The 23655-nt window shown below is 37.6% G+C and overlaps 1 protein-coding gene across 12 annotated transcripts in view; it reads left to right on the plus strand.

Moving 5' to 3' along the window:
* The window catches only part of LOC128686219 (protein DOP1A), a 234706-nt gene that overhangs the window by 197126 nt on the left and 13925 nt on the right, over positions 1 to 23655 (plus strand). For 9 of the 12 annotated variants that reach the window (XM_070083220.1, XM_070083218.1, XM_070083225.1 and 6 more), the window contains 3 exons: positions 12412 to 12579; positions 14330 to 14465; positions 15178 to 15586. In XM_070083220.1, coding sequence (XP_069939321.1) covers positions 12412 to 12579; positions 14330 to 14465; positions 15178 to 15474 — 601 coding nt within the window. In that variant the 3' untranslated portion in view covers positions 15475 to 15586. Of the gene's footprint in view, positions 1 to 12411; positions 12580 to 14329; positions 14466 to 15177; positions 15587 to 23655 lie in introns of those variants that run through there. The other 3 variants (XM_070083223.1, XM_070083224.1, XM_070083219.1) reach the window with 2 other exon arrangements.

A 23655-nucleotide genomic window follows, 5' to 3' on the forward strand; every position in this document is an offset into this window, starting at 1 on the left:
GATACAGCCGGTTTGTTGAAAGAGAAAGAAGACCTGTAAAATGGACATCATTGTATGTGTACAACATTGTAACACCTTTCACATCAAGGGACGGTGCCAGGCTACAATTTCAAGAAAACAGTATGTTTAAAAGTAGGTGCCTGGAGTCTTCTACAATCAAATTAACATAGTAAAACAAAGTTGTAGTATATTGACATTGACAATTCCCATAGCTCACATCATCTTCAAATAAAGGAAACCTAGCATGGGCCAGTAGGCCTCTTGCATTGCTTCAGAATTACTCAGCTTATTTACACCTGACCAGCCCTGGATGCCCTCAAGCTGTGCTATATACTCATAAAGCTCACTCATGAGGGATTTATTGTACCAATAAAAACTTTGTGTAAGTGCCTTTTCACCAAAAGATTGCTTTTGTAGAAGTTTCTCCATAGCCCTTGGCATTTTAGTGGTATACTAATATGGGCCTCAGCCTAAAATCCTTTGTTGCACTGCCTCCCAGAAATATTAAAGTGTCTTACATATTGAAACTAATGGGCCTTCTCTTATCCTTTGTGCCCTTGTAATTATCATATAATGCCATTTTGGGACTTGTGTTCCCTGCAGTAAAATGTAACAAGAGTTTCAATGAAACAGGACCAAAAAAACTCCAGTTCTTCTTCTTCTTCTTCTTCTTCTACTTTCAACAAACCAGCTGAATCCCACTGAAGCAAGGTGACCCAAAAAGAAAAACAAAAGTTTTACACCACAAGTTATCATGCAAAATAATAATAATAAAGACTGGTTATCAAGTCTACTCTACCATCTACATTTAATGCTTGAGCCTGGCTGTTTCATGTGTTCATTTGTTTGAATAGTGTGTGCTCATGGACACTTCCCAGCTAGAGTGAGCCACTTGGATTATTCAAAGAGTAAAAATTAGAAATCATTGTGTTCCCTAATATATCCATAGCCTTTAAGTAAAATTATTTATACGTAGTTTTTAAGTGAAATTATTTATGCATTATATTGTTCATTAAAAAGTTGTTAAAACAGGGATGCCTGTATTTTTTTTAATTGTCTTGAAGTATAAAGTGTAATTACTGCTTATTTTGTTATTTAAATACATGCATAATATGTATAGCACATTAACAGTAAAGTATTATTGTTAAAGTAAACAATAAAAGTGGAGAAGTGTACAAGTATTCATGTACATTCACATCAGTTTAGTGTATAGTATTTTACAATATCAGTAAACACTCGGCGACAATTACCACTCTTGCTATTACTAAGCAGCTTACATTACATTTTCCTTTGTATATTGCATGAAGCACTAATAAAGTAATTAGTACAAGTGAGAATTATCACAATTGCTGTTTTCAGATTGGGAAGATTTGGAAGCCAAGTTGCAGAAGTTGGTATAGGAGTTTGAAATTTATACACAGTATTTTAGAAGGAAGTTTAAAGTGATTGCACAAAAGAACCAAGTGATGAAAATAATTGAAGGTATAGAGAAAAAGATAAGATGTCACAGTTGAAGGAAGGAGTATGAAGAAAGTAAATATACTTAGATAATGTACATGAAAGTGAATATATCAATACAAGTTTATGAATAGATGTAGGAATGGAAATTGAAAGACCATTGAAGAAGTACAGCCTCTCCTCACTTAATGACAGAGGTCCGTTCCTAAGATCACGTCAGTAAACGAATTCGTCGCTAAGCAAGGACCATACTACAATAGTAGTGGGTTTGTGTCAACCGTCTTTGATATTGTTTTAATGTCACCTTTGCATCATTTATAACATTTTTAGTATATTTTTAAATGTTTATACAATAGTGTACTGTATGGTGTAATAAACAGAATAGAGGAAATCAGCTCTAATATACATTATTTAGGTATGCATACTGACCAGAGAGCCCGTCATAAGTCTGAGTTGTTGGTAAACGAGTACGTTGCTAAGTGAGGAGAGGCTGTACTGTATTTTATGGCGTCGAAGATACTATTTTTTTTTTCCAAAGTCTCAAAAATTTAATCAGCGTCTTGAAGGCCAAGTACCATTTATCTTTATTTTTTTTTTAAATTTAGCCACTCAGAAATGGGGGGTACCCTCGGCACTGGAGCATCTTATTCGCCATAAAATACGGTAATCTGTGGGATAAAGAAGCTTGTCAATAGTTACAAAAATGAGAATGCATCACAAGTTTAGTAGTGGCAATGCTTTTGTACAAATGTGAAACTTAGTACTGTATGTAATTGTTTCAGCAAGGAGAAGTCTGGAGACATTCGAAGATTGATGATATGAAAATTATATTTTAAAGAATGGAAAATATGTTGAGATTGTTTGATCATGTAGAAAGAATGGAACAAAATAGATCGGTAAAGAGGATCTATAAATCTAGTGTGGATGGAAAGAAGAGTAGGAAACATTCAAGGAAGGGGTGGGTGAAGGATGTGAGGAAGGGGATGTAAGATAGAGGTTTGGACATTTAATAGGCATTACACAAATAACCCACACATGGGAGAATGAAATTTATTCCCAGTGGACGGTCTGACTTGGACCAGTGGTCCAAGTTGGAGCGTAACATCATAAGTTTCATTTTCCTACATGCGGCTTATTTGTGTATTGTTCAAGTCATGGTATTGTGCCTTTTCATTCATTCAGTAGGCATGTGTAAGCATAGTGGACCAGGATAAGAAGAGGCTAGAGTGATTCCAGGGATTTAAGGGTGGGGAGGTTGCTGGCATCTCTGTTTTTGGTTATAAAACTTCTCAACACATGTTTTATACAGGTAAGGCAATACACAGATATTTCAAGGAATTTAACAAAATATATGAATATGTCTAATGGTGATTTTTATGCTATACAATGCTTCATTAGTGCTTCAAGATCCAGAAAAAAAAAGATTAACACTCCTTGTGAAGTTTTCTAGTTGCTATACAAATGTACAAAATACTGGCAAAACATTAGTGATTCACAAACTGTAAATGCTACATTCATATGCATGGACTTATATTGTAGTTACTAATATCATGGAGATGATTACCTCTTCAGTGGATGCATGAATATTTAAATGATGTAGATAAATGTCAGTATTTTAGTGATTGGTGTTCCGAGAGCCATAACATATGTATGTGTTTATTGAGTTGACAGATTTTTATAGACATGCTATACATTATAATTTTAGAAGTAGAAAATTCCTGTTTTTAAATAAATTTGGTTAGTTGTATTTGCTACTGGGTTTCCACAGTAGGATGGTGATCTTAGCTCATCAAATAAAGGAATTACTATAATACAAAGGAAAAATATAATTCACATGCTGTTATTAATGCTTCAAACATAACTTTAATTTCCATATGAAATTGTTATATAAATATAAAAAAATTATTTAACAGCCAAGAGTAGGCCTTCGTATTAACTTAAGACTAAACTATGAATGCAAGTACTTATGTTGTTTATAGAGTTTTTGTATTATCATTATTAATATTGGTATTATTATACCACCATAAATATATGTGATTATGTATCAGTGATTATGTATGAGTGAAGTGAAAGTGTTGAATGATAATGAAAGTATTTTCTTTTTGGGGATTTTATTTCCTTTTGGGTCACCCTGCCTCGATGGGAGATGGCCGACTTGTTGAAAAAAAAAAAAATACAGGTCTCCCTCAACATTCACGTTTTCAGCTTTCGCGGGCTTCACACATTCGTGAATTCCCAACCGCCAAATTCCCAGCCACCAAATTCCCAGCCACCAAATTCCCAGCCGCCAAATCATATTCAAGTTTCCCGCCACCTGCGAATCCCTACTACCCTCCCTCCGACCCCCGCAACTGGCAGCCAGCCCTCCCACCACTCAGTGTGGTGAGTGTTTTGTTTGTTCATTATTTGCTATTAAACTACAGTATAAATAATGTAAACACATTCATGACTGCATATTGGAATGGCTATTTGGACAGGTATTGGATGGTGACATCATGTGTTTACTCTTGAACACAGCAAAGAATCAAACATTTCTGCTACTGCTAATAATAACAATAGTAATAATAATAATAATAATAATAATAATAATAATAATAATAATAATACGATATAATTGAAGAAGGAAATTGTACAAAAATACGAGGGAGTGGTTGACACATCGTCAGTGTGGCTTTGTTTATGCTGGAGTGAACATTAGTCTCCCTGCTCTTCCAAACATTTCACAATAATTCATTGTTTGGTGCTTGTAGATTGAGTGTGACTGGAGTGGTTGAGGCAGTAGTAGAGGCAGTGGTAGAGGCAGTGGTAGAGGCAGTGGTAGAGGCAGTGGTAGAGGCAGTGGTAGAGGCAGTGATAGAGGCAGTGGTAGAGGCAGTGGTAGAGGCAGTGATAGAGGCAGTGGTAGAGGCAGTGATAGAGGCAGTGGTAGAGGCAGCGATAGAGGCAGTGATATTTACTAACATATATGTTATAAATAATAGTACATTATGAATAACATTTATTATTATTATAAATGTTATTAATATTAACATGTACTATTATTATTTATAACATACATATATGTTAGTAAATACCACTGCCTCACCCACTGCCTCTATCACTGCCTCTATCACTGTCTCTATCACTGCCTCTACCACTGCCTCAACCGCTGAATTATTGTGAAATGTTTGGAAGAGCAGGGAGACTAATGTTCACTCCAGCATAAACAAAGCCACACTGACTATGTGTCAACCACTCCCTCGTATTTTTGTACAATTTCCTTCTTCAATTATATCATATTATTATTATTATTATTATTATTATTACTATTGTTATTATTAGCAGTAGCAGAAATGTTTGATTCTTTGCTGTGTTCAAGAGTACACACATGATGTCACCATCCAATACCTGTTCAAATAGCCATTCCAATATGCAGTCATGAATGTGTTTACATTATTTATACTGTAGTTTAATAGCAAATAATGAACAAACAAAACACTCACCACACTGAGTGGTGGGAGGGCTGGCTGCCAGTTGCGGGGGTCGGAGGGAGGGTAGTAGGGACTGGCATTGGTTGAGGAAGTGGTGGAGGCAGTGGTGGAGTCTGTGGTATTTAATAACATACATGTTATTAAAGCATAACATGTATATATTTAGTACAACTTACGAAGTTTTCATGTATTTTATGATTGTTCATGGTTCAACAAGTTAAGCAGTATTGTATTATATTTCCCTACAATATATTGGGGCACCAAACATTCACGGTTTTTCAACATTCGCGAGGCTCTTGATCCCCTAACCCTCGCGAATGTTGAGGGACACCTGTACATGGAAAAGGGGAAGGTACCTAGAGACTGGCAGAGAGCATGTATAGTTCCTTTATATAAAGAAAAGGGGACAAAAGAGTGTAAAAATTATAGGGGAATAAGCCTGTTGGTATAACAAGTGTATGGTAGAGTTATGTATTATTGAAAATAATTAAGGGTAAAAGAGCAGGATTGCAGTTGGACGAGGATTATTATTATTATAAGCAAAAAGAAGCGCTAAACCTACAAGGGTCAGATGAACAAGGAGACTAGAAAGTAGGGGATGTGTAGAGTAAGTGTTTACATTGAAGCATATAAGTGAACAATATTTAGATTAAGGTAGAGAAATTTTCATTGCTCTCATGGATTTAGAAAAGGCATATGATAAAATGAATAGGAGAGCAGTGTGGCAGATATTGCAAGTGTATGGAATTGGTGGTTGGTTACTGAACGCTGTTAAGAGTTTTTATGAGAATACTGAGGTGCAGGTTAAGGTATGTAGGAGATGGGGAGTTTATTTTCCAGTAAAAGTAGGGCTTAAACAGGGATGCATGATGACACCATGGTTGTTTAACATATTTATAGAAGGGGTTATAAAAGAAGTGAATGCTAAGGTGTTGGGGAGAGGTGTGGGATTAAAATACTATGCAGAATCTAATACAAAATGGGAGTTGTCACAGTTGCTTTTTGCTGATGACACTGTGCTTTTGGGAGATTTTGAAGAGAAGTTGCAAAAGCTGGTGCATTAATTTGGGAGGGTATGCAAATGAGTTAGGTAATGAAAGATTGGGTATCAGATTGGAAGGAGGTAGTATGGAGGAAGTGAATGTGTTCGGATATTTCGAACTGGCTTGTTGATAGATGGGTATACGAAAGACAAGGCAAGCCATGGAATTGATGAAGGTAAAAAGGTGGGTGGTGCATTGAGGCACCTGTGGAGACAAGGAATGTTATCCATGGAGGCAAATGTATGAGAATAGTGGTACCAACATCTTTATATGGATGTGAAGCATGGGTTGTAAATGTTGCAGCAAGGGGGCAGTAGAGATGTATATGTCTGAGGGCAATGTATGGTGAAAATATTGTGCAGAGAATTCATAGTTTGGAGATTTGGAGGTGTGGAGTTGCTAGACGTATTATCCAGAGGGCTGAGGAGGGTTTGTTGAGGTGGTGTGGACATTTAGAGAGGATGGAGCAAAATAGGTTGACTTGGAGGGTGTATGAATCTGTAGTGGAAGGAGGCAGGGTAGGTGTCATCCTAGGAAAGGTTGGAGGAGGTGGGTAAAGGAGGTTTTGTGTGCAAGGGCTTACGCATCCAGCAGGAGTGTGTGAGCATGTTAGATAGGAGTGGAAAGAATTAGTTTTTGGAACCTGAGCTGTTGGAGTATGAACAAGGTAACATATTATAGAGGGATTCAGGGAATCTGGAGGTGAGAAATACAGTGCCTGTACTCTGAAGGAGGGATGGGGATATTTGCAGTTTGGAGGGGCATCTGCACTGTAGTATTGGCATGTCTCTGGCAAGACAGTAATAGGGTGAATGATGGCAGAGTGTTTCTTTAGTGGGAGATGGCCAGTGTGTTAAAAAAAAAAATTATGTATGTTTAAGCCAAAATGGAAATACGTACTGTATGCACTGGTGATGTGATACCTGCCCCTAAAAAAATTATGTACAGAATAGAAAAAGATAAAATTCAAAATAGTTTTCATTTCAAAATTGAGTTACAAAGAAGGGCTGAACACTAAAATTACAAACAATGGCTGATAGTAGGAAAAGAAAAAACCTGTTAACCATATAAAAAAAAAATAACAGTCCTTGGTATCATCAACAGGGAGTACAAAAGGCCACAGTTGTAAACCAAGAAAAAATGGTGCTGAAAGCATACTATAATTTATTCCTCAGATGGCGAAAGAGTGGAATGGGATACAAGAATAGGTAATAAGTGCTGCAAAAACTGTGTAATGTCACCATGGTTATTTAATATATTAATAGATGGGGTTGTAAAAGAAGTAAATGCTAGGGTGTTCGGGAGAGGGGTGGGATTAAATTATGGGGAATCAAATACAAAATGGGAATTGACACAGTTACTTTTTGCTGATGATACTGTGCTTATGGGAGATTCTAAAGAAAAATTGCAAAGGTTAGTGGACGAGTTTGGGAGAGTGCGTAAAGGTAGAAAGTTGAAAGTGAACATAGAAAAGAGTAAGATGATGAGGATATCAAATGATTTAGATAAAGAAAAAATGGATATCAAATTGGAGAGGAGTATGGAAGAAGTGAATGTTTTCAGATATTTGGGAGTTGACGTGTCAGCGGATGGATTTATGAAGGATGAGGTTAATCATGGAATTGATGAAGGAAAAAAGGTAAGTGGTGCATTGAGGTATATGTGGACACAAAAAAACGTTATCTATAGAGGCAAAGAAGGGAATGTATGAAAGTATAGTGGTACCAACACTCATGGGTGTGAAGCTTGGGTTGTAAATGCTACAGCGAGGAGACAGTTGGAGGCAGTGGAGATGTCCTGTCTAAGGGCAATGTGTGGTGTAAATATTATGCAGAAAATTCGGAGTGTGGAAATTAGAAGGTGTGGAGTTAATGAAAGTATTAGAGGGCTGAAGAGGGGTTGTTGAAGTGGTTTGGTCATTTAGAGAGAATGGATCAAAGTAGAATGACATGGAGAGTGTATAAATCTGTAGGGGAAGGAAGGTCGGGTTGTCCTCGAAAAGGTTGGAGGGAGGGGGTAAAGGAGGTTTCATGGGTGAGGGGCTTGGACTTCCAGCAAGCATGCATGAGCGTGTTAGATAGGAGTGAATGGAGACGAATGGTATTTGGGACCTGACGAGCTGTTGGAGTGTGAGCAGGGTAATATTTAGTGAAGGGATTCAGGGAAACCGGTTATTTTTATATAGCTGGACTTGAGTCTTGGAAATGGGAAGTACAATGCCTGCACTTTAAAGGAGGGGTTTGGGATATTGACAGTTTGGAGGGATATGGTGTGTGTCTTTATACGTATATGCTTCTACACTTGTATTCTGAGCACCTCTGCAAAAACAGTGATTATGTGTGAGTGAGGTGAAAGTGTTGAATGATGAAAGTATTTTCTTTTGGGGGATTTTCTTTCTTTTTGAGTCACCCTGCTTCGGTGGAAGATGGCCAACTTGATAAAAAAAAAAAAATAGATTAAACATTGCAAATGGAACTCCACAAGCATAACTCTTCCCCTGTAGCCATTGATAGGTACTAATCACAAATAGGTGACCTGTAGCTTTGTGGTAAGTGTTTGGCTAACAACCAAAAGGACCCCAGGTTTGATTAATGTGGTGCATCTGAGAGTAGTACATCTTACATAGTGTGAGGGTTTGTTTAAATGAGCTGAGACAAGATAATGGTTCTAAGCCTGTAAAATGAAGTGTGAAAAAAACTTGCATACAGTGTATTTAGTACAGCCTCTCCTCACTTAATGACGGAGTTCCGTTCCTAAGACCACATTGTTAAACGAATTCGTCGCTAAGTGAGGGGCATACTATTTATTTATTTAGAAATTTTAGCATACATACAGAGGTACAAAAAAAATACAGGTAAGAGCAGCATGCCAAAGCCACTTATATGCATAGCATTACGGGCTGGCTTAAAATTAACTTAAGATTAACTAAGCAATGATGAAATCAGTGATAAGACATTATTGTAAACAGATAACTATAAAGCACAAATGAGTATTACAAAGACAGGTCATATGGTTGCATGCATTGCTGTTCATTCAGTAGAATGGAGTATTCTGTTAGGTAGTGTATTTAAAAAAATAACAAAGTTAGATTGGGTCCTAGGTTTAACATTTATGTGATATAATTGTGAGTAACATTTTGGATATACAATTTATAAGGTTCAGTTATTTAGTATTTATTTGGTTTTGAGTGAGTAAGTGAACTTTGAGAAGAGACTTGAATTTATAAACAGGTAGTGTTTCTTTTATATTTACAGGTAATGAATTCCAGATTTTAGGGCCTTTTATGTGCATTGAGTTTTTGCATAGCGTGAGACGGACACGAGGAACATCAAAGAGTGATCTGTGCCTTGTGTTATGGTCATGTGTTCTGTTGAGGTTGGCAAGGAGATGTTTGAGGGGAGGGTTAATATCAGAGTTAAGTGTTCTATGTATGTAATAGGTGCAATAATAAGTATGGATGTTTTGTATGGTGAGTAGGTGGAGTGTTTTGAATATTGGTGGAGTGTGTTGCCTGTAGTGAGAATTTGTTATCATTCTAACTGCAGCCTTTTGTTGGGTAATTAGTGGTCTGAGATGGTTAATTGTTGTTGAGCCCCATGCACAAATTCCATAGGTGAGATAGGGGTAAATAAGAGAGTGATAAAGGGCCAGGAGGGCTGACTGTGGAACATAGTACCGTATCTTTGATAGTATGCCTACAGTCTTGTAAATTTTCTAAGTTTGTTAGTCCTCATCCAGGTAGATATTTTCTGTAATTCGGTGTTTACAGTATTGGCTAACGTGACTGGGCTTGGGTGAGAGAAGACGTATGTAGTGTCATCTGCAAAAAGTGTGGGTTTGAGTAATTGCGAAGCATTTGGTAGGTCATTTATGTATAGGAGAAAGAGAAGAGGGCCAAGGACACTTCCCTGTGGGACACCAACTGTAATAGGTTGTGCGGAAGAGCTTGCCCCATTTGCGTACACATATTGGCTTCTGTTGCTGAGGTAAGATTTGAGGTAGTTGAGGGAGTGCCCTCTAATACCATAGTGTGACAATTTTACGTGGAGCAAGTCATGGTCAACTGTATCAAAAGCTTTACGTAAGTCAATGAAGATGCCCAGTGGGACTTCTTTTTTTCTCTATTGCAGTGTATATATGTTCTAGCATGTGTATAATAGCATCATTAGTATTTTTATTAGGCCTGAATCCAAATTGGCAGGGGTTGAGAATGTTTTGGGAGATGAGGTAGGAGTAGATTCGTTTATGAATTAATTTTTCGAAGATTTTTGAGAGAGGGTGTAAATTGGATATTGGCCTATAGTTATTCAACTCTGTTTGGTCTCCTCCTTTATGGATCGGGGTGACCCTTGCTATTTTGAGAACTGTAGGGAAGGTGGAGGATTCAATGGATTTGTTAAAGAGTGTTGCAATGATTGGTGATAGTACTTGTGACGCTTTTTTGTATATAAAGGGTGGTAAGGTATTTAAATCTCCTGCCTTGTTTTTCAGTGCGTTGATAATAAGGGAGACTTCGTATGGGTTAGTCGGAGCTAGGAACAGTGTGTTCGGGTAGTTGCCAGTGAGGTAGTCATTTGGTGGGGTATCTGAGCTTGGGATTTTATTGGCAAGGTTTTGACCTATAGTGGAGAAGAAATCATTGAGTCTGTTTGCTGTTTCTGTTGGTGGGAGTTGGGGTTCATCTGATTTTGCTAATTTTATTTCGCTATGTCGTGATATCTTTTTTGTTCCCAGAATTTCTGATAGGGTCTTCCAGGTCTTTTTTATATCACCTCGTAAGTTGGATAATCTGTTCTCATAATACAATTTTTTTGCCCTTCTTATCAGGCTGGTTAGGATTGACGAGTAACGTTTTGTTTGGTCTCTGGTTATGTGACCCATTCTGTACTGTTTTTCATATCGGTGTTTTGTATTTATGGATTTGAGAATGCTGGGTGTTAGCCAGGGACTGTTCAGTCTCTTAGCTGTCATCTGTTTAGTTTTTTTAGGGCAGTGCTTGTTATAAAGGTATTGGGTCTTTTTTAGAAAATTATTAAAACATTCGTCAATATCTGTATAGATTTCTAGCTCAGTGTGCCAGTCAATGTTTGTTACTGCTGTTGTGAAGTTATTAATGGCTGCCTCATTGTGAAGTCTGAAGGTGACTTTAGTAGTGTCTTGGGGTATTTTACCAAGAGTTGTTATGAGGAAAGTAGGGTAGTGGTCTGTGGTATTATCTGTAATTATGCCTGATTTTAAAGGGGATATGGTATTGGTCCAGATGTGGTCAAGTAGGGAAACACTAGTCTCTGTAACTCTTGTAGGTTTTGTTACTGTTGGTAGCAACATGCAGTTACTCATTGTGTTTGTGAATTCAGTAACGTGTGGGTCCTGGTCTTGCAGGAGATTTATATTGAAGTCACCTGAGAGTAGTAAGTGATCTTTGTTCATGCGTGCATCAGTTATCATACTTCCTATTATTATTATAATCAAAAAGAAGCGCTAAGCCACAAGGACTATACAGCATCATACTTCCTAGGTTTTGACTAAATTGGCTAATGTTTGATTGTGGAACTCTGTAGATGTTTATCACTGTGAGAGGTTTTTGTAGGTATTTGGATTTGAATTTAGCTATTATATATTCCCCATGTTCATCCCTTGTGCAAGTATTAGTGATAAATTCTAGTTGGTCTGAGTAGTATATAGCAGTGCCACCCCCCTTGTTGGTCTGGCCTACAGTTGTGTATGGCTGTGTAACCAGGAATGGCATAGACATCTGTAGTATCAGGCTTTAGCCAGGTTTCAGTTAGTGTAATGATGGACATATTGGCATGCAAGGAATTTAGTAATGCTAGGTCATCATAATGCTTGCTTAAAGATCTGATATTGTAGTTAAAGATAGTTATGTTGTTGTTTGCTCTGAGAAGTGCCTTTGATTGTTCTGCTGTGTAGTAATTACAGTAACTGTTTGAATCATTTATGTCATTAAATAAGAGGTTGGTATCAGGATCAATGCTTGTAATCATAAGATTTGTAGTGAATCTATAGTTAGAATTAAGTAAAAAATAAAGTAAATATTCTAAAGCTAAAAAAAAAATAGCACCTGAATTATTTAACAAATGTAAAAATAATGAGCTAAGTGGTAGTTTGTGTCAACCATCTTTGATATTGTTTTCATGTCACCTTTGCACCATTTATAACATTTCTGGTATATTTTTAAATGTTTATACAGTAGTGTACTGAATATTGAAATAAACAGAATAGAGGACATCAGCTGTGATATGAATCCTGGTCAGAGAGCCCATCGTAAGTCCGAGGCGTCGGTAAATGAGTACATCAGTAAGTGAGGAGAGGCTGTATTTATATGTTCAGTAGTTAGAAGAATGTGTGCAGTACTCTACATCACTTCCTCTGTGGTCATCAGGTTTATATAGCATTATAAAACTGTTGAACATTTTCAGCTCTCATCTGAAACGGCTCTCTACCTTAGATTCATCCTGGGTCTTTAGTTCTCAGAATGGTCTAAATGCACATAACCATCCTGCCTGGCTCACACTCTATTTGTCAGCCTGCAAACTTCTAGACCTTATGCTGGCTCTTCCTGCACAGCATTTACCACAGTTCCAAATGTAAGTGTCCAAAGAAAACCTTTATTCCAAAACAGATGATATAGCATTTAATGTTCAATGTAATACAAGAAACTAGTACAGTGGAACCTCAAATATCAAACTTTTTTCATTCCAGACGGCTGTTCGAGTGCTGTTACCGAACGAATTTATTCCTATCAGGAATAATGTAAATTAGATTAGTTCATTTCAGACCCTCAAAAATACAGTGGACCCCCGACGTACGATGTCCCCAACCTACGTTAAAACCGACCTATGATGCGTTTCAGCGTAAAAATTTGACCCCGACGTACATTGAAAAACTCGACCTACAGCATTCGTCCAGTACCTGTCCACATGTCTGTCTGCCTGAGTGCACCTCAGCTGGCCTGCCTTCAGTTAGTGTGCCAATGTTTACAAGCCAGAGCAGTCACTCCCAAGCATACATTTGGAATATTTTGTATTATTCCATTGTTTTTAGTGCTTCTAACTGTTAAATAAGCCACCATGAGCCCAAAGAAAGCTTCTAGTTCCAACCCTGTGGTAAAAAGGGTGAGAAATACTATCGTACCACGGTCAGCTGCCGCTGCACCATGGTCTGCTGCTGCACCATGGTCAGCTGCTGCTGCTGTAGCACTGTCAGCTGCTGCTGCACCACCGTTGTTGGTGTGGCTTATCGAGAATACTGAAAAACAATTAACCCCAGAGGGTTAGCCACCTAGGATAACCCAAGAAAGTCAGCGTGTCATCGAGGACTGTCCAACTTATTTCCATTGGGGTCCTTAATCTTGTCTCCCAGGATGCGACCCACACCAGTCGACTAACACCCAGGTGAACAGGAAAAATACCTGGAACTAGTGCTCATGTTGGTGAATTTAAGGCCAGCAAAGGTTGGTTTGAGAGATTTAAGAATCGTAGTGGCATACACAGTGTGATAAGGCCTGTTCTAGAAGAAAATGCTAAACAGGGCCTACATTACTCAGGAGGAAAAGGCACTCCCAGGACACGAACAGTGTCTCATCACTACATCTTCAATAAAGGTGTCATTTATTCATCATTTAGTAGAGTAGTACATGCACAATATATATTGTGTATGTATTACTCTACTATTGTGCATGTATCCATCTTTTTGTGTGTAGGAAAATGTATATTTCATGTAGTAAAAAAAAAAATTTTTTCATACTTTTGGGTGTCTTGCACAGATTAATTTAATTTCCATTATTTCTTATGGGGAAAATTAATTCAACCTACGATCATTTCATCTTACGATGGGCTCTCAGGAACGGATTAATATCGTAAGTCACGGGTCTACTGTACACCTATATTATTATTATAATCAAAAAGAAGCGCTAAGCCACAAGGGCTATACAGCTGTACACCTATAAAAGCACTTACAAAAATACACTTACATATTTGGTTGAGTTGGGAGCAGATCGATATTTGAGGTTCCACTGTACTTGGTTTTGAGATTTATACAATTGTGCAAATTAAATTTTTAATGAGTTTCAGTACTATCATTTTCAAAATCAAAATTTAACAACTTTTATTAAAGTACAATATTCTCTGATATTTTAAACTTGGTGCATAAGTCAACCCAAATTTTTCATCTAATAATTCTGACTGAGATCTTACAACTAGGGAAAGGGAGTGTCAGTTTATATGGTGGATATAGAACAGCAAATTCAGCTTCAGAAGTTGACTTGTATGCCCCAATCTTTATTACACTTAATGCTCACACCATAACTGTTTGACTATAAATCTTAATTATTTTTAGGTATCGTTGGGCATTTGTGGGTCCCATTCCAACCTCAGGCACTGAGGAAAAAAATGAAGGAGCTGGAAACATTCTCCTAAAGAGTTGTGATTTTGTGCCTCATATTGCTCGTATTGCCAAGCTCATGGCAGACAAGGTTTGTGTAACTTTATTTACGGTACTGGTAAGGCATTCACACAGCATGCCCCATGAATGGAATAACTGATGAATTATGGCATGAGATTCTAAGCTGAACTATTAAATGAATTGTCTGACAGTCATATCTGCATGCCTCTGCAAAGACAGTGATTATGTGTGAATGATGTTGAAAGTGTTGAATGATGGTGAAAGTGTTTCTTTTTTTGATCACCCTGCCTCGGTAGGAGTTGGCCAGCGTGTTGAAAAGAAAGGTTGCCTGTGAAAGTACTCCTTAGAAGAAAGTGAAGTGTTTTGCTCTCATATTAGCGTACAGTATATGCTTCCTAGGTAACACTCACAGTGCAGCATCAAAAAAGGAAGCTGCATCAATTTTCAGAGGTTTTAGTGCATTAGGCACCCTATTATATGAGAGGGGGGACAAAATGTTTGAATGCAAAACATGAATTAAATAGCATACAAAACAGGCAATATGAACTTTTGAGCATAATGCTGATAATTTCACAATGACTTAAAAATAGAGAGAGAGAGAGACAGAGAGAGGAAACCATTATTTAACAAAGACAAAAAACAGTATCATTATCCCATGTCACATGGCCTCTTTAGCATTAAAAAAGGCTACATATGGCATACTGATTCTATGACTTTAAATTTTGAGTGGAATTTATAAAAGAAAGTAGTTATGTTAAATAATTCCTCTGCTTTGATTTTAGACTGGGAATAAAGACACTAGGACCCTGGAGCACCATCCCGGCCAACTAATGCTGACTGTATCCAGTATCTCAACACTTGTGGATTTGCAGCCCTTTTTTAATACTCTTGTGTTGCCAACTTTCACCCCTGCTACAGCTACAGTCGGGCAGACCTTCAGTGGAAGCCATGTGTCTTTTTCATCTTCTGTGTCATCTGGTACACAACAAGGTTCTACTGCAACTTCAGTATTGTCCTCAAATTTTGCTCACATTGAAGCAGTCATTGAAAGGGATTTCTTAGAACCATTGCCTTCATAGCAGATATATAGGTACAGTACTGTATTGTATATATTATATTATATTTGCTGTGATTATATTTGCTTTTGAAATATAGGGTCTCAAGTTTTGTAGACAATAAAACTTGTGTATATTCTTGGTTTAGTTATCCAGGATCCCAATAATTGTAACATTTTAGGTTAAGACATGTTACTGTATTGTCATGCACACATATACACATACAAATTTCCTTATACACAAACATATTCACTCACTTAAGCTAGAGAAAGTCCAAAGAGGAGCTACAAAATATGGGTCTTAGAGCTAAACAGTGGGGTATGAAAAAAAGGATGAAAGCATTGGAAATGCCATCTTTGGGAGCTGATGAGACATAACTGCTTTCAAGATTTAAAAAAAAAAAAATACCAATGAACTGGCAAGGATTTCATAACCTCAATAACTGGCATAACAAGAGGCCACTAATACAAATTTCAGAAGAGCTGTCAAAAGGACACAAATTTTTCTTTGTAAACTGGGAGATAAATAGAATGGGCTACAGGAGGAAGCAGCAAGTCTGCAACCACTGGTAACTTAAAAAAAAAAAAAACTTATGATGAGCTAAGTACTGAAGATGGTACAGCATGAGCTTAGCACTGCTCTTGTAACTACAGACAGGTAATCACTTGTTGATCACCCAGAAAAAACTCCAGGAATTTCATTATATGTACCTGTATGTTGTGAGAAATATGTTGTGTGTAGAGGAGATAAATAATCAAAATGAAAGTGAAAACTGTATTTCAAGTTCCAAAAGAGCCCAAAGGAGTACAGTGAATCCCTTGAAGGCTTCTAGATGTCAGAGAGGGGCTCTTGATCCAAGAAATCGGACTTATCCTCCCCCTCCTTGGATCGAACCTGATTTCCCTCCTATATCCCCAGGCGTTATGACCTCTAGGGTTTAAGGCTGAAAGTTTTTTTTCTTTTTGGGTCTCTGTGGGAAGCAGCTGACGTGTTAAAAAAAAAAAATAACTTGCAGAGTGAAATGAGAGAATTAGGTTAAAAGTTGGAATTAGAAATCTTGGAAGCCTCATGAGAGTATATGCAAGAAAGATTACTCTGAAGAAAAGAAATAACTGAAGAAGTCTGGGAATAAGTGAGAAAATTAATTTAAGAAAATAGCATTGCTGGTGACAACTGGCAGTTGTCATCAGCTGAACCAGCAACTGATATTGTCAGGATTCAAAATTATTTTTTGCCAAACCACCACAGTCTACATTGCAGTAGGAGTGTAGAACTTTAGTGAGTGTTCAGGAGCTAGAGTTGATTTATTATTAAGCTTTAAACTGTCCAAACGTAGATCTATGTTCACTCACGTGGCACTCCGAATTTTTTGAAAAAAAAAAAAAAAAAAAATTCTTTTAAAATGAAGAGCACATTTTTCTATGTGTTATAGGATAAAAAAAAATTTTTAGGGTCAGTACTTACCGAGATATAAGACCGTAAATGGCTCTGAATGCTCACCTGATGGCAACATCGACTCCTGCCTCTTGCAGAAGTGTTGCCAATATACCTTTTTTTCTCGTTTTTATTTTAATTTATATATTTTTTATGTTCTGATAATTACAATTTATAATCTTGTAATTTCATAGCCAATTTTTGTTCTGACACTAATATTAGGTACTGAAATAGTGCTCAAATAGTCACAATCACATTGACAGGTGAACATTTACACCTGCTTGGTTATTTACTATTGTCTAGAAATATATACAAAGTATTTATAGGTCCCAGCAATGTTTTAGATACCCTGGCGTATACCTTGAAGCATGTTGTTATGAAAGGCATCCCTATACTGTTGACAGCCCATTGACATTTGATAAATGCCCACTGCTCCAACTAACCCTCACTGTATTTGTTATCACTGTTAGACAGAGACAAGACATGTTTGTGTGTATCTGTCTGTCCATCTGCCTGTCTGTCTGTCTGTCTCTTATCTGTCTTTCTGTCTGCCTAGAGTGTATGTATATCGCACCCCTTGAAGAATGATTTTATGACATCTGTTATCAGCTCGGTGACATTTGATAAATAGGTGCTCGAGGAAAACAGGCTTTATTTGTTTTCACTGATACACACAAACATGTTTCTGTCTGTCTGTCTATCTATCTATCTGTCTGTCTGTCTTTGCCTGGAATTTTTGCGTTATCCTAGGTAATTTACACTATGTATAACTGTATTTATGTGTACATGTGAGACAGATATATAGATAGACAAAGATATAGATAGAGATAGACAGATAGAGATATAGACAAAGAGACAGCCAGAGATAGCCAAAGCAAGCCAACCGGCCAGCCTGCCAAATACATAAGAACATAAGAAAGAAGGAACACTGCAGCAGGCCTACTGGCCCATGCAAGGCAGGTCCATGTCACCCTCATCCCCCTTGACTTAGACCAATGACCCACCTAGTCAGGTCACATCCATTGAAGGAAGGAGCATGACATCAGACCTAGTAGCACAAGCTAGTCAGGTCCAACTCACATCCACCCACACTCACTCGTGTATTTATCTATTTTTACTTTCCTCTTAAAATGGGAGTGTTAATGCTGTTTGTGTTAGTGCCGTGCTGTTTGCTCTAGCTGGCGCTCAGTTGAACTGGTGCTCCCACAAGGTACTAAGTGCTCCCAGATTTTTTTAATACTGCGCACACTGAGTGCACAGACCCATTCTTTCATGTCTAGGTGACTCAAGCCTATTGTGCCAAATATGAAGGAATGAAAAATAAAACATTGATCTACATCTGGAGTGCTATGCGTGCAAACATAGATCTACATTTGGACAGTTTAAGGGTTAAGTTTCACTAGTATATGTAAAAAGTTTACTTACTGTAAGTAACACTGCTTAGCCTAACTAGGATGATATGGTTAAATAGTCATAATTTACACAACAATATTTTAGGGGAGGAAATTAGACACAAATATAACATACAAGGTATAAAATATGTACATACCTGATAATGAGTTTAGAAATTTTTGAAGATAAAAAGGTCTAATAAGAGGTTAAGAAATGGGAGGTGTAATCAGATAACAGGAAAAATTAACTGATGAACTAGCAAGAAATAAAGGAAGAAACAGTAATACAGTAAATGCAAAAAAAAACATCAAAGAGGAATGGAGAATTAGCAAAAGAAGTATATAAATAACGTGACAGTTAGATGCAGTGTAAAGAGAATTTAGTACTACAATCAAAGTGGATAAGTCAAGATCAAACAAGCAAACTGGTAGAAATTTATCAGAGAAAGACTTGCAAATTTAAGGCAGAACCTTAAAAAAAAAAAATCAAAATACACTCCTTTTAATGCAGTGGCATGATGCTGGTGAAGAGCTCATGATCTGAGAAATTGGAGTTACCCTCTCCTTTTGTGGATCTAACTCTATTACCTTTTATTTCTTAGGCATTGTATGACCCCTTTGGGTTTAATGCCTTCTCATAAATACACTAATAATCAAAATACATTGTACCTCATCTGTACAACCCATTCTTGAGCATGCATATTTTATACAAGTATGTATGCATTGTCAGAATGAGATCATATTGCATATGAGACACTTGGGCAACAAATGTACAAGTCTCTCATTCTTAAACTTCAAAACCATTTTCATCACACTCATATTATATAGCATAGGTAACTGGAGAACGGATTTTTTTGTGCTATTATGCACAACATATTTCTAGTGGATATTTAAAGACAATAAAATATAAATATTAAATCACATTACTGTTTATACAAATGATAAGGTAAGTTTTTAACCCTTAAACTGTCCAAACAAATTTACGTTCACATGCGTAGTGCTCCAAAAGTAGATTTACGTTTTTTACATATTTTCAATTTTTTTTTTTTTTTTTTTTTCAACAAGTCGGCCGTCTCCCACCGAGGCAGGGTGACCCAAAAAAGAAAGAAAATCCCCAAAAAGAAAATACTTTCATCATCATTCAACACTTTCACCACACTCGCACATTATCACTGTTTTTGCAGAAGTGCTCAGAATACAACAGTCTAGAACATACACACATAAAGATACACAACATATCCCTCCAAACTGCCAATATCCCAAACCCCTCCTTTAAAGTGCAGGCATTGTACTTCCCATTTCCAGGACTCAAGTCCGACTATATTTGAAAATATAAAATATTTTCATATATTTTCAAATATATAAAAAAAAGTAGATCAAATTTTTTTTTGCACATTTTCAAATGTAAAAAAAAGAAAAGAAGATCTACTTTTTTTACATACTTTCAAATGTTGAAAAAACGTAGATCTATGTTTGGACAGTTTAAGGGTTAATATACACAAATATTTTATTGTAGAAGTACAGTAGAGCATATGTGAAGAATGCTTATCATTCATCAATACAGTACATCACATTTTAAGTCTTTATTAAATATTCTGTGTTCTAGCCAATGTCAGAGATAAAGTTACCCGATACACAGAACTAAGATTATTTATAAGAACAAAGTAAATGGAGATTTTCATTAACTTTTACTCTCAGGTAACACCTGCAATTAGGTGACAGTATTGACTGCAGAGAAAAAATTAATTTCTTTCATTTGAATTTTGTGAATTTGTTAAAAAGGAACATGTTAAATAATAGTCTATAATCTATCATCTTATGATGAAATTATGGATTGCTTTGAGATAACGTAGCCCTGACATTTGCTTTTAATATGATTTTATTATGCACTTCTATTTATTACCAGAATTAATAAGTAATTCACCACATTGGATATACAGGAAGGCCCCACTGATACAGCAGGTTAGGTTTCTAGCCACAGCTGTAAAGTGAAACATAATCTCTTCTCATCTTGTTTTTTTTTTTTGTGTGTGTTTTTTTTTTCTTAATTTCAGATGCATATACAAGCCTGATAACATGTTTACACTATCACGTATATTAACCCTTAAACGGTCCAAACGTATATATACGTTCACGCGCGTAGCACCCCAAACGTATATATGTTTTATTTTTCATTCGTTCAAAATTTGCGCGATAGGCCTGAGTCGCCTAGACATGAGAGAATGGGTGTGCACAGTATACAGAAAATCTGGGATGCCTGGGTACCACATGGTAGGACCAGTTACATTCAGCTCCATCCTGGGTCAACATCATGGCACATCCTCGTGATTCACTCACGCCTCGTCGTATTAACACTACTATTCGAGGAAAGTGATAGAGATCGTGAGTTTAGTGGATTTGACACTAATTGGGCCAGTAATATTCAAGGAATTAGTGAAAATATCGACGATAACCCAGATGACCCCCAGCCCATCACCTCTGGGGTAGCGACACCTGTCCTAGGGCCAAGCACCTCTGGGGTAGCCAGTGTGGCCACATCAGACCCTAGGCCAAGCACTTCTGGGGTGGCCAGTGTGGCCACAGAAGACCCTGGGCCAAGCACCTCTGGAGTGGCAAGTGTTACCCATAGGCAACTTCGCAAGAGGAAACTATTATTTTCCCGGTGTTTTAGTAGTGATAGTGAAAGTGATGTAAGTGATGATGAGATTGATTTTATGCCAATTGAGGATTCGTCTAGTGATAGCGACGTTCATTATTCACCAGTGAAACGTACTTTTAGGCGTCGTTATCTATGTTCAGGCAGTGTGCCATATGCAATCCCCAAGGGTCGTGGCAGGTCATGATCCAAAACCCCGGCCACTGATAGTGAAAGTGATCACGAAGGGGAGTATGCGGGGATGGAGGAAGTAGTGGTGGGTGGCATGGTGCCTGGACCACATGGCGCAGTGGGTGGACAGACAAAGGACCGCCCGGCACCCCCTCAACCATGTGCTGCCTCCACTCCTCTCCCTCCTCCTCCTGCCCCCCCTCGCCCCATGCCACAGGTCCACCCTGCACCATGTGATCGTGAGTGGAACTGGACACGAAGTATATTCGTGCCACAGCCTTGTGATTTTGATGCTAGTGGAAGTGGTATCCAGCCAGAATGTCCTATAACGAATGAGTCTACAGAGTTAGACTATTTCCAGTTGTACTTTGATGAGCCTATAATGAACTTGATAGTGACTCAGACAAACATTTATTACCAATATGTCATGAACAACACAACAGAGGTTGGAGAATCATCACGGCTGCACAGGTGGAAAGACACAACAGTGGCTGAAATGTATTTATTCCTTGCCACTGTCATGCTTATGCCACATATCTATAAGAACAATATACGTAATTACTGGTCTACAGACCACTTCATCAGTACGTGTACTCCAGTTTTCCGTGATCTCCTTCCCTGCAACAGATTCACTCTGTTGCTACGAATGGTGCACTTTGCAGACAGAAATGACCTTCTATACAAAATCCGGGAAGTGTTTATGTATTTGAAGCAGAAATTCAGTGTATACTTTTATCCCTTCAAGAACATTGTTGTTGATGAGTCCTTGATTCTGTTCAAGGGACGCCTGTCATTCAAGCAATATATACCGAGCAAACGTAATCGCTTTGGTATAAAACTTTTTGTTGTGTGTGACTGTGAGAGTGGTCTTGTGTTGGATGTAATTGTATACACAGGGAAAAACACACTCGATGATGACAGAAGGATGTTAGGCATTTCCGGTGATGTTGTTCGCAGGATGATGGAACCATACCTTGGCAAGGGCCATACATTGTACACAGACAACTGGTATACAAGCCCTATGCTTGCTGATTTCCTACGTGCGAACAATACTGATATATGTGGAACAGTGAGAAGGAATAAGAAACATATGCCAAGGTTCACTGGAGGCAGTGTTGAAGGTGAAGTGCAAGCGTTTCATGCTAATGACATCATGGCACTGACGTGGCATGACAAACGAGACGTGACATTGCTATCAACCATCCACAGAAACGAGATGGTACAAACAGACAGACTGAGCAAGTTCAATAACGAACCTATTGTGAAGCCAGTTGCTGTCTTGGACTATACGAACAACATGCGACTAGTTGACAAGTGTGACATGATGATAGGGTTTGTTGACTGTGTGCGTAGGAGTCGCAAGTGGTATATAAAACTGTTTTTTCACCTTGTAGACATTGCAGTGCTCAATGCATTCAATATGTACGAAGTAAAGACTGGAAAACGACAACGTTTTGCAGATTTCTCTCTGAATCTCATCAAACAGATAGCAAGAAAGTATGGTACCACACCTGTACCTTCCCCTCAACAGCGATCTGTTACACCACAACCTGTCCCCCAACCACAGCCAGTGGGGGAAGTGCCAGACCGAATCACTCCTAACTGTCACTATCTGGTACCAATACCACCTACCCAAAAGAAGAAGAATGCCCAGAAAAAGTGTATTGTGTGTGCTACCACCAAAAAACGACCCCAACAGCGGAAGGACACACGATTCATGTGTCACCAGTGTGGGGTGGCACTCTGTATGAATCCATGCTTCATGGAGTATCATACAATTGTGGAGTTCTAGAAACATAAGTGGGACATGTAAATACTTGTATATAGTTGTAGATAATAATGTGTGATTCAGCCAGGTGTGCAAAATAACCTGTCAGTGTGTACATGCATGTTTATGACAATATGCAAAAAATTTCGTATGTAATATTGGTGTATAAACAAAAATTGGCATTGATATCAAATGACTTACTATGAAACATAATTATATCATGAAAACCAAGAAAATGAAAAAAAAAAATGGAAGAAAACGGTAAATATGTTGAATTTCTGCAAGCAGCAGTGCTCCATGTTGCCATCAGGTGATTGCCAAGTGCCAACTTCGCGGCCTCATACCTCGGTAAATACTGACCCTAATTTTTTTTTTATGCTAAAACACTTAAAAAATGTGCTCTTTTTTCTATATAATTTTTTTTTTTTTTTTTTTTTAAAAATATTCGGGGCGCTGCGCAAGTGAACGTATATATACGTTTGGACCGTTTAAGGATTAAGTGAGCAATAGAGCTAGGCCTAAAAAATCCATATACAGTGGACCCCCGCATAACGATATTAACCCGTTCCTGAGAGCTCATTGTTATGCGAAATTATCGTTATGTGAATGAATTTTCCCCATAAGAAATAATGGAAATCAAATTAATCCATGCAAGACACCCCAAAGTATGAAAAAAAAATTTTTTACCACATGAAATATTAATTTTAATACACACAAACTGAAAAAGACATGCACAGTTACATGACACTTACCTTTATTGAAGATCTGGTGATGATTGATGGGAT

Source organism: Cherax quadricarinatus, chromosome 9 (assembly GCF_038502225.1).
Source record: "Cherax quadricarinatus isolate ZL_2023a chromosome 9, ASM3850222v1, whole genome shotgun sequence".
Classification (NCBI taxonomy): domain Eukaryota; kingdom Metazoa; phylum Arthropoda; class Malacostraca; order Decapoda; family Parastacidae; genus Cherax; species Cherax quadricarinatus.